Below are 12253 nucleotides of genomic sequence, written 5' to 3' on the forward strand. Positions count from 1 at the left end.
GACTTGTGCAGGTATGCAACCATAATCCGGGAAGATTTTTTGCGTATGTGTACGTATTACAAGGCAAACGTTATTACTACTCTATCTATCCGGTTACAAATACATGATATTTTTAATAAGATCTAGTCAAAATTTTAAATTTTAAATCATACTATAACTTTTAAAATATTTAGTTTTAAAATATAAAAATTATATATATATAGAGATTTATCTTCAAAAATACATTTATAATATTATAAATTTATTAGATTATATAATTATATTTTAATTAAAAATAGCGGTCAAATATACCGTACCCATCAAAAGACAGCACATATCTTTTTACTAGATGGTGGTAGCACACTAAAACTTTGAAAAAAAATTGCACGACGAGGATACTTGTTGACATGTTGTGATCGGGTATTAATAAAGTTGGAAAGGGAGTTGTCGCATTCGCTCCCTGGTTTACGAAAGTAACACATTAATTATTTAAAAAAAAATTAAAATCACTTATTATTATGAACATCTAACGGTATAGATTTAACTAAAGAGTTTATATCAAATACAATTAATAAATAGCTAAACTCAAAAATCAAATAGTCTATATCAAATAAGATTAATAAATAACTAATTCTAAATTAAAAATTATAAAAAATTAGCAATTTAATTTTCATACAGTTTGAGAAACAAAATATCTAAATAAAGAGCCCAAATAAAATAATTAATAATAATTAGAATTAGGGTTAGAATAGAAAAAGGAATGATCCATATCAAATATAGTCTTAGAAAAAAATTCAAATTATTATAAAAATAAAATACCTAAATAAAGAGTACATACAAAATACAATTAATCAATATCTTCATTAAAAAATCAAAATTGTCACTAAGATAATAGATTAATAAGCACAGTGTAGTTAAAGGTCATTGCATCAAGCAAACAGCAGGTAATACACAACATGCAGGTAAGATAAATATATTCTAATTTTGATTAGACTGCCTACATCTAATACAAAATTTTAACAGTTGATCAAAATATATACAAATCAAACTATGAAAGTGAATAAAGATGGGTACATAAAATGAATACATCATGGATTACCCAAATTGGTATTATATGTATACGATTCGAGTACAAGTTTCAAGAATAAATAATTTTCTCTTCCAGTAACATAAGTTTTATCTCTCCTTCTAATTTTATAAGTTTGGTAAGTATATGATACTAACCTCGTAAAAATGCTAAAATACTAATTTTTAATTAAAAGTTACCGTGATAAAAAAAAACTGCAACGAGGCTAGCCACCTATTAGGGTGAGGCCGTGAGCCATCTTGTTGGTAACTTTTATTTGAAGATAACATTCATGAATTCGATAGAGTAATAAACTTTGCTCGATAACTTGAAGTAGCAACACTGCTTGCAAGAAATTTTCAATATTTAGTTTATTTTCACCAGATATGTCCTCTATAATTATAGCACTAATGGATAACAAAAATATATATATGAAGTAACAGTAACACAATTTATAAAAAAGAAAATGCTCTTCATCATCACAAAACAATCAGATCGACACAGGATTATTTTGCTCTCTCATGTCATCTTATCTGTCGACCTTCGTTCAATCGTAAACTAATATGTCTTCTCATGGAAGCCTGCAAAAAAAAGATATTTGCTTTCAGTTTTACAATTTACAAATACAAAGGAAATTACAGTATGGTTTACATCAATAGCAGTACAGTGTTATGGCATTACGTTGAGCAGTCGAAGTCGGGCTTGGTCGGGATGAAGCCAACTTGCACCTTACACGCGGCGGGGAGGGCCGCGGCGCGGGCGGGGTCCACCTTGCCGGCGGCGTTCAGCTCCGACAGGATGCACGCGCAGAGGGCGCGGCGCTGCGCGGCGGTGCCCCCCATGTCCCTGACGTCGCCGAGGCCCATGCAGCAGTGCGGCGTGACCGCGGGGTCCACGCCCACCACGTACGTCACGCACTCGCTGAACGCCTGCTGCGCCATCTCGCAGTCGTCGTGGCTCGCCGCCGCGGCCGGGCCGGCCGCCGCGGCGAGGACGACGAGAGCGACGGCCGCCGCGACCGTCGTCAGGTGCCGTGTTGGCGTCATGGCGGATGTCACGCTCTTGCCGGTGGTCAGCAATGAGGATGCGACGTAGTACTTGCACTCGATCGGATCGACGACCCGCTATTTGTAGGGAGAGCGAGGGGCAGCGCGGTTATGCATGGAATGTTTGCTGGCCTGGCGGATATGGAAACGTTTTCTGTCAAATGCATGCATGGTGGTGCACTGCAGGATATGGACGTGGCTCCCCGGTGTAGATCACAGCACAGCCTCTCAATTTTCGTATAAAGTTGGAAAGCAATGATTACGTAGCCATCTCCTATGGCGTGTTTAGCGTAAATTAATTTCTTTTACTGTGCTCTAGAAATGGGTTCTAATTTGGTGTTAATTTGGTAAACGTGATTATTTCTTTCCTTTTTCTTTCGATGTGATTTATTTGGTACCGAGTCCGCATTTATTGCAGCAAGGTAGACCTTAGAAAATCGGAAGCATCTCTTAGAAAGGCCGTAGCTCTCAATTCTCATCCCGAATTACTTTTAAAATTTCGGAAGACGCTGTTAACTACGGCGTCGTGAGTTACGAATGAAAACGGATAGGAATTCTAGCCACACCCGAACTTACGAATGAAATAGGAACGGTCCGGAAAACTTTTAACTATTTTTATTTTTATTTTTATATTTTCTCTTAAAAACAGAATTAAAAAACGAAAAAGTCTGAAACAGGTATAAACTCGAAAATGTTGGGATATCGAAAATAAACTAACCTGAAGGAAACACGTTAGTATCGGTCGGAAATCGATAATTAAAACCAAGAATACCGACCAATAGAACCATAACTTTAAGTATTGATGTGGCCTATAATTAATTCACACAACAAAAATAATTTATATCATACACATATGAAACATAATGATATAAGTCTAAACTCAAAAGCAATCACCATATTAAAACTCAAATACTCGATATAATATGCAGGCACAGAAGCTTAAACAACATTTATAGGTCATGAGCCGACTGAAATTAGGCTATTAGGGACTGAGTGAAGTTTGGACTGACCGGTTAGGCTTAGTCTATAAGCTACGTTATGATTTGTGAAGTTTAATCTTAATTAGAAAAATAGATTTTTTTATTAAAACGGGATATCAATAATACGGTCGGAAAAACAACAAAAATATTTTTTATTCCGTTTCTACGTAAGTCTAAAAAACCTGAAAATAATTGAAAAAATATAGAAAACGAATCGGAACGGAAGGGGATTTTATACATCCATTCTCATCACCTTATCAGACTACCAGTCATATACGAACTGGAAGTACGTGGTGACAATTGATCACAATATTTATTCACAACATGACCCGGTCTTGAACTGATTCGATAAGCATTCATGGGTCACATATTGTCTGAAAATTCAGAAACCTGCTCAATACACCAGTTCACATATCAGTCATTCAAAAGTATACCAATTCAACATCTATGCATACTCAAGTAAACGAAATTTCACTAGAACAATTGACATTCATTCATTACATCGATCAACCATTCAATAAATCAATTTGACATTTCGAGATACCATTTTTATTTCATCTGGTAGTACAGAGTACCAAGGTGATGATGCTTCATGGATGGGGGATGATTCGCAGAGGCGGAGGTAGGAGGAGCTTGCTACGCTTGCTTTGTACGAACACCAGCAGCAGCCAAGCGAAGAACGCATCCAACCAGTCCTACTGATGTGCTCCACCTGCTCGGTGATCCATGAGGAATTTTGAAGCCATGAATATAGCTGATGTACAAAGAAGGCCCTACTTACTAATCTGTTTCTCCTGATCAATTGAGTATGACATATAAAAAACACGCAGCTCATCGGTTGCTTTGTTCAAATGACCGAACAGATTATATGCCTATGCCCATAACAACTAGCCGAGACGCTCAATTGTAGCATTCTATGAACCTACACAAACGTTCAATGCTAAGATGTTTTATCCACTATACGAACAAAGTGTGTGTGAGAGCAATTATGTTGGTAAGCAACTCAATTTCAAGGGTAGCGGATTTTCAACTGCAGAGTAACTTTATGCTTTATACAAAGGACTTCCTAATTGGATTGTCAGATTTTTAACTTGTACAGTGACTGCATCCATTGGTCACGTTTGGAAAATGTGGATTGGAATCCAAATATCTAGGATTTAGTTCAAATTTGAGAGAAACCAAAACACCTTTTGCAGTTCCGTAAAAATACCAAGAGCAATCGCCTCGTTCCCTACAGCCCCTTGATCTCATTTCAAAGCCACAACTAGAACTTGTATGTACAAGGTATTATAAAATTGATCCTGGATTATTCATATTTGGATCATCAAGCATCTCTTGAAGTAGTTAACAGTGGATTTATTCCTTGATCAAAGGAAATATTACACATCTGGTCGTAAGAAGCAGGGAGAGGACGATGAATAAACTTCCACTACACTTGCAAGGAATTAGTGTGCAGAGAGGATGGCCAGCAAGTAGCCATGGACATACGAACCGCGCGTACGGCGAGCGGCATCAGGCACGCGGAGGTCGGCGCAAAGCCTCATGCCGAGCGGCACAAGCGCGTGAAGGTCGCCGGCGGCCCCGCATAGCAGAGAGACAGCAAAACTGTTAGATAATCATGGCACGGTTCAGCCTTTGTACAAAGTTTGGTTTGTTAGCTTTGCTTAGCGAGTCTAGAAGTTAGACGTCCGTTGCATGCTTGTCCATGCAGGGACCGAGTCGTCTCAGTCCGGAACGCACGGCGCGATCTTGAGCTGTGGGATGGCGCAGCTTGTTCGGAGGGCGTGGCGTGCGTGCGTCGTGGCGATCGTGGCCACCATTCAGTTGTTTTGTTCTTCGTTTATAAGCAAAGATAGAGTCAAGAAAACGCAGCGCTTCGCGGCAACAAAAAGAAACATCTTGAGTTCGCGTGTGTTCTGGAGTCTCTCATCGTCGGCGGCGACAGGCGTCGCGGCGGTGTTGCTTACAATTGGTACCAGAGCGGTTACGGTGCTGGGATTGTGATGTCGCAACGCACACGCCCGTCGAGGACTCCCTCGCGTAGCGGTCGTCAGGAATCCCCGTCGCCGCCGCCGCGGCGACCACGGAATCGCGACGGCGGGAGGAGGGTCGTGGTCGAGCGACGCGTCGTCAAGGAGGTCGGCAACGCGGGGTGGCCGACCCTCACCAAGACGAACTACGGCGCGTGGTCGTCGCTCATGCGCGTGATGCTCCGGGCGCGGGGACTCTGGGACGCTGTGAACGACGACGACGTCGACGAGCAGGAGGACATGATGGCCATGGAGGAGATCTGCAAGGCAGTGCCGGCCGACATAGTTGAGACCATGGCTAACAAGGTGAGCGCGAAGACCGCGCGGAGCGACCTGAGGACGGCGAACCTCGGGGTGGAGAGGGTGCGCAAGGCGAAGGCGCACACCCTCCGCCGGGATTTCGACGCACTGGCGTTCAAGGAGGCGGAGACCATCGACGAGTTTGCCGTGCGCATCACCGGCCTGGTGCAGCAACTGAGGACACTCGGCGACGACTACCAGGAGAGCGCTATCGTCCGCAAGTTCCTTCAAGCACTCCCACCGAGGTATTACCAGATCGCCATGTCCATAGAGACACTTCTGGACCTGGACGAGATCTCCGTCGAGGAATTGATCGGGCGGCTCAAGGCGGCGGAAGAGCGCCACGACCTGAGCAGCGCCGGGAATAGCGTCGCGCGGCTTAACCTCACGGAGGAAGAGCTGGTCGCGCGCGTCTCCAAGCGTTTGCAGATTTCCGGCAGCGGCTCATCGGAGAAGGGCCAGGGCACTGGCAGCTCTGGCGGAGGCCAACGTGGAGGCCGCGGATGGGGCCGCGGGAAGGAGAAGGACGGCGACAGGCCGAGCGCGCCGAAGAACAAGCAGGCGGTAGGCAGAAACTCCGGTGATGTCGCGCGCGACGAGTGCCGCTACTGCGGTATTAAGGGGCACTGGGCGCGCGAGTGTCGCAAAAAGAAGCGGGATGAGGCCGCTCATCTGGCCCAGGCGGAGGAAGACTCGGGGGTGACATTGCTTGTGGCGGCCGCCTCGGCCATCACTCCCTCCGTGACACAGCCGGGCGGGCTCGAGTCGTCGCAGCCCATGCACCTCGAGGAGGACAAGCTGTTTGCTCACCTCAGAGGGAACCAGGAGGGAGACACAGCGCGGTGGATACTCGACACCGGCGCTACAAATCATATGACCGGGGTACGTTCCGCCTTCGCCGAGCTCGACACGGGGGTCCGCGGCACCGTCAAATTCGGGGACGGTTCCGTCGTCGGCATAGAAGGGCGCGGCACCGTGCTGTTTACATGCAAGAATGGGGAGCACCAGAAGCTGGCCGACGTCTACCACATACCCAAGCTGACGACCAACATTGTCAGCCTGGGGCAGCTCGAAGAGGATGGGTACAAGATCCTGATCGAGGAAGGTGTCCTCAGCATCTGGGATCAACGGCGGCGCATCCTGACGAGGGTGCAGCGGTCGCCGAGCAGGTTGTACATTCTCCACCTCAACATCGGCCGGCCAGTCTGCCTCGCCGTGCGGTCCAGCGATGTGGGCTGGAGATGGCACGCTAGGTACGGCCACCTCGGCTTCCAGGGGCTCAAGACGCTGGCGAGAGGGAACATGGTACACGGACTGCCACAGATCGATCAGGTCGATCAGATCTGCGACAGCTGCCTGGCGGGGAAGCAACGACGCCACCCGTTCCCCTCCGTGACGCCATTCCGGGCCAAGCGCCTGCTGGAGCTGGTCCATGCCGATCTCTGCGGCCCGATCACGCCAGAGACGCCAAGCGGGAAGCGCCTCTTCCTCCTCGCCGTCGACGACAAGAGCCGCTACATGTGGCTCGTTCTCATGACGGCCAAGAGTGAGGCACCGACGACACTGCTGCGGCTCCAGGCAAGAGCCGAGTTGGAGGCGGGAACGAAGCTGAGAACGTGGCGCACCGACCGTGGAGGAGAGTTCAAGGTGCGCACGTTTCAGGAGTACTGCGCTGACCACGGCATTCAACATCATCTCACCGCGCCATATACACCACAACAGAACGGCGTGGTGGAGCGGCGCAACCAGACAGTGCTCGGCATGGCGAGGAGCATGATGAAGGGGATGAAGCTCCCTGGCTGGTTTTGGGGGGAGGCAGTCACCACGGCCGTCTACATCCTCAACCGTTCCCCGACGAGGAGCGTCGAGGGGATGACTCCATTTGAAGCATGGTATGGAACCAAGCCACCTGTGGACTACTTTCGTGTTTTTGGGTGTGTTGCACATGTGAAGACAGCCGGAGGACACCAGCGCAAGCTGGACGACAGGAGCACACCCATGGTTTTCGTGGGATATGAACCATGCTCCAAGGCGTACCGCTTCTACAACCCAGACACCAAGCGCGTGGTGATCTCACGCGACGCGGTGTTCAACGAAACAAGGGGCTGGGACTGGAAGAGCACTGGAGAACCTCCCGATACCTGCGACGAAGAGCCGTTCAAGGTGGAGTTCGTGACGGTCACGGCACGCCACCAAGATCAGGCGGAGCACGGAGGCGACTCGCCACGAACCAGTGCATCGACGGGCCCCATGGCGTCGAGGACCAGTGCATCGCCGGTCCCCGTGATGTCGAGTTCCAGCGCATCGCCAACTCCTGCCCCGCCGAGCAGCGGAGGCCACGGCGGGCAGACATCAAATCCAGTCGAGTTCTGCACGCCTCCCTCTGGCGAGCAGGATATAGACACGGACCATGACGACGGTGCTCCGCTCCAGTTCAGGCGATTGGAGAATGTGCTCGGGCCAGCCCACACGCCTGGGCTTGCTGAGCGCGTTCTGAACGAAGACCTGCTGCTCGTCATGGGGGACGAGCCAGCTACATTCGCGGAGGCCCAGGGGAAACCTTGCTGGGAGAAGGCGATGATCGAGGAGATGTCCTCCATCGAGGAGAACAACACGTGGACACTCGTCGATCTTCCTCCCAGCCATCGCCTCATCGGCCTGAAGTGGGTTTTCAAGGTGAAACGAAACGAGACCGGCGCCATCGTTAAGTATAAAGCTCGGCTCGTGGCGAAGGGGTACGTCCAGCAGCAAGGGGTGGACTATGACGAGGTTTTCGCGCCGGTCGCCAGGGTGGAGTCCGTGCGCATGATTCTCGCCATAGCTGCCAGGGAACGCTGGCTTGTGCATCACATGGATGTCAAGTCTGCGTTTCTGAATGGTGAGCTCACGGAGGAGGTCTACGTTCAGCAGCCCCCTGGCTTCACTGCTGCAGGACACGACGGCAAGGTACTACGGCTACGGAAGGCGCTGTACGGGCTACGCCAAGCGCCGCGTGCCTGGAACGTGAAGCTCGACACCAGCCTTCGCGAGCTCGGCTTCATCAAGTGCAGCAGCGAACACGGAATGTACACTCGCGGCGAGGCGGCGTCGCGCGTTGTGGTGGGCGTCTATGTCGACGATCTCATCATCACCGGGGCGAGCAGGAAGGAGATCGGGGGGTTCAAGGTTGAAATGCACCGCCTCTTCCGGATGAGCGACCTCGGGCTGCTCTCATATTATCTGGGAATCGAGGTGAAGCAAACCGACGACGCCATCATTCTCTGCCAAGGCGCGTACGCGCAGAAGCTGCTGGACAAGGCTCGTCTGGCGGAGTGCAATCCGTGTAAGACACCAATGGAGGCTCACCTGAAGCTGTCCAAGGTCAGTGGCACGCCGAAGGTGGACGCAACGCTGTACCGCAGTCTCGTGGGGAGCCTGCGCTACCTGGTTCACACCCGACCAGACATCTCGTTCGCAGTGGGTTATGTGAGCCGGTACATGGAGTCGCCTCAGCAAGAGCATATGGGAGCAGTCAAGCACTTGCTGAGATACATCGCCGGCACGATCGACTTCGGACTTCGATACGCCCGGCATGGCAACCCCAGCTTGGATCTCGTCGGGTACAGCGACAGCGATTTGGGGGGAGACATAGATGACAGGAAGAGCACCACCGGGATCATCTTCTTCCTCAACGACATGCCCGTTTCTTGGCAGTCGCAGAAGCAACGGGTGGTGGTGCTCTCATCCTGCGAAGCTGAGTACATCGCCGGCGCCGCAGGAGCATGCCAGGCGGTGTGGCTGGCAAGACTACGGAGCGACGTGCTGGGAACCGAGCTCCGGCCGCCCCAGTTGAGGATGGACAACATGTCCGCCATCGCATTGAGCAAGAACCCCGTTCTCCATGATAGGAGCAAGCACATCGACACCAAGTTTCATTTCATCCGAGAATGTGTGGAGGGAAGGGAGATCAGTTTGGAGTTCACGAGCTCTCAGGAACAGCTCGCCGACATCCTCACCAAGTCTCTCGGCCGCGCCAGGTTCTGCGAACTTCGCGAGAAGATTGGCGTCGCCAAGATCAAGTGAACCGTGCAAAGATTAGGGGGAGATTGTTAGATAATCATGGCACGGTTCAGCCTTTGTACAAAGTTTGGTTTGTTAGCTTTGCTTAGCGAGTCTAGAAGTTAGACGTCCGTTGCATGCTTGTCCATGCAGGGACCGAGTCGTCTCAGTCCGGAACGCACGGCGCGATCTTGAGCTATGGGATGGCGCAGCTTGTTCGGAGGGCGTGGCGTGCGTGCGTCGTGGCGATCGTGGCCACCATTCAATTGTTTTGTTCTTCGTTTATAAGCAAAGATAGAGTCAAGAAAACGTTGCGCTTCGCGGCAACAAAAAGAAACATCCTGAGTTCGCGTGTGTTCTGGAGTCTCTCATCATCGGCGGCGACAGGCGTCGCGACGGTGTTGCTTACAAAAACCAATAAGGAGGGCGGTGGCTTGGCAGACACAGGCCGGAACGTGGTCGGCAGCTGAGGCCACAGGCGAGGATGGGATGGGTCAGACTCGATTAGGGAGGCGGTGGCGGCTGCCGCCGCAGGCGAGGAGGTGGGCCGCGGCAGTAGCCCACACACGGACGTCAGGTGAAATAGCGTCCCAAACTGGACGCTATCTGGAACAACGTCCTTCCTAAAATTCTAATTCTCAGCCTCAATTACTACCTTTAAAATTTCGAAACTCTTAATAATTATTATAAATAAAAAGATCCGGGCTCTCATCTTCTGCTTTCCCTTTCCCCTGGGCCAAATGGCCAACAGAAACAGCAGCTGAGCAGTGGGCAATCGTGCTGCACCAAGTTCAGGGCCTTGGCCCGGTGTGAAGGATGCCTAATCGGAGCAGCCATTGAGCTCAACTCGGGCAAGCTATGAACTGTCAGCGATTATCAGGAGCAGATCCTGAGTCCCAACCTACAGCATGAACTTGGCCAGTGTTCACTGTTCAGCGATTACCACTAGCGAAATTACACTTGGATCAAAATCTAACGCACAGGAGCAGCCAAAGGAGAAATCAATATGCTCAGAAAACTCTAGATGAACAGATAGATGATCATGCCGCTTCAGAGACGCATAGCCACCCATGACGATTCCCTGACACTCCCATACAATTCTCTTTTAAGGAGGCTTCTCATTAGAGGCCAGCATAAACATACTCTGAACTGAAGGATTCACCATGGTAGGCAAGGGAATGCCCTTGTCCATATATTGCTAATGTGGACAGACAAGTCACAACTACAGACCCAATCGATGACTGGTAGTCTGATAAGGTGATACCAATAGCAGCACCAATTTAATGTACCGATAATCTTCAGCTTCCCAGTCTGAAAACTGCAACTAGACAACTAGCAGGGATTAAAATTTCGTCGAAATCTCAGCAAATTTTCACGAATTTCGGAGAGGAACGAAATATCTAATTGCAGAATTTTCTTTCATTAGCATGTGGGATCTACGTAGCAGAGGATAAAAAATGACCGAAATTTCGACTGTGAACGAAAAAAATTGTAAAACAAAATTGAAATCCTTAACAACTAGTTACCCCAATGTATCGTTAATCGGATATCTAGGCGCAATCGAGGATAACAAGACTAGAGATGCAATTCAACGAGACAACAACGGGCGTGGAGGAAGCCTAAGATCTTGTAATTGCTGAGCTTAAATAAAACAATGGATGAATGGACAATTCAAGCCCGATTAACCCCAGCTGTTGATCCTAGCAGCTTGAAATCAGGATCCCTATGGAAGCAAGATCAACCAGATATTGCTCTGAAATTCTGAATAATATCCAGTCATCCAGTGTGACACCCAAACTTATTCCTAATGGAGAAAGCAAATAACACATTTGCAGTATCATCATTTCATCCTTGCACACACCATGGTAGCAGGGCTAGCAGCATAGAACAAGCCTAACAGCAAAATACAGGTGATCCAAGTGCCAAGGGCTGTCCCAAGTCTCACCTCACAGCTGGAGCGAAGTTGTTCGGAAATCGGAGCAGCGGCCGCCGCGCTCCCAGTCGCCGTACCGCGTGGGCTCGGGCCCGCGCGGGCCGCCGATCTCGCCGGTGGCCTTGTTCACGTGCACGCCTCCGTCGTCATCAGCCTCCTCCTCTTTTCCGCTACCAGCGTCGCGGCCCTTGGCGTTCGCCGGCGCCTCCTCTCCCTCCGCCTTCTTGGCGACCTCTGGCGGCGGCGCCGCCGGTGGCGGATCCGCGGAGGAGGCGGAGCTGGAGAGCGCAAGGCGGAAGAGGAGGACCGGGGGAGGATGCTGGGACGGGCGGGAGAGAGCGGACGCGGACGCGGAGGCGAGGCGGCGGAGGTGGTGATTGGCCGCCATGGTCGAATGGTTTGGTTTCTTTCGCTGCCCGTGTTGTGGTGCGGTGCCTTCTCCGGCTCTCACGTCGCCGCGTGTGCGCGATCAAAAAAGAGGAAGGCGTGCGCCGCCGCCGACCGCCGACCGCCGTGCGGTGTGAGACCCGACCGCTTGTTGGCCCAGCCCAAGCAACCGGCCCTCTACTATGCAGCCCATTACGTGACGGGCCTCGACTCCTCGAGCGCCGTGGATGCGACGCAATGCGGCATGTCTTTGTGAGCGACTTATTTCTAGACAAAACAAGTACAATTTCTGGGCTCTATACTGACAAGACTTAAAGCATTCGAACCGTTTTATATAATTATTTTATAAATATGAGCACCCACGATGAGTCTGAAACTCAAAACTAATTGGATAATTTTTATTACAATTTCACGAGACCCTAACCAATTAAATTATGCTCAGTGTCAACAACCTCTTCAATGGAGGGAATCTTGATACCTAGATCCTATCTCCC

The 12253-nt window shown here is 49.7% G+C and overlaps 2 protein-coding genes across 5 annotated transcripts; both read right to left on the reverse strand.

The window, feature by feature from the left end:
* Positions 1-1616: 1616 nt before the first annotated feature.
* On the reverse strand, positions 1617-2091 carry LOC133930269 (non-specific lipid-transfer protein 1-like). Its single transcript, XM_062376913.1, has 2 exons — positions 1727-2091; positions 1617-1626 (listed from the first exon to the last, which is right to left on the reverse strand). Exons 1-2 carry the CDS (start codon positions 2089-2091, stop codon positions 1617-1619), a joined length of 375 nt encoding a protein of 124 aa, XP_062232897.1.
* A 1313-nt stretch (positions 2092-3404) lies between these two features.
* LOC133930830 (uncharacterized) lies at positions 3405-11874 on the reverse strand. 4 transcript variants are annotated; one of them, XM_062377590.1, is made up of 2 exons: positions 11385-11874; positions 3405-3825 (listed from the first exon to the last, which is right to left on the reverse strand). In XM_062377590.1, exon 1 carries the CDS (start codon positions 11758-11760, stop codon positions 11386-11388), a length of 375 nt encoding a protein of 124 aa, XP_062233574.1. In that variant the 5' UTR covers positions 11761-11874; the 3' UTR covers positions 3405-3825; position 11385. The 4 variants fall into 4 exon arrangements, with proteins under 4 accessions (XP_062233574.1, XP_062233571.1, XP_062233573.1 ...); XM_062377587.1 differs by having other exon boundaries at positions 3405-3783; positions 11385-11871; XM_062377589.1 differs by lacking the exon at positions 3405-3825 and adding an exon at positions 9856-10757.
* Between the last annotated feature and the right edge of the window lie 379 nt (positions 11875-12253).

Source organism: Phragmites australis, chromosome 10 (assembly GCF_958298935.1).
Source record: "Phragmites australis chromosome 10, lpPhrAust1.1, whole genome shotgun sequence".
NCBI classification, from domain to species: Eukaryota; Viridiplantae; Streptophyta; class Magnoliopsida; order Poales; family Poaceae; genus Phragmites; species Phragmites australis.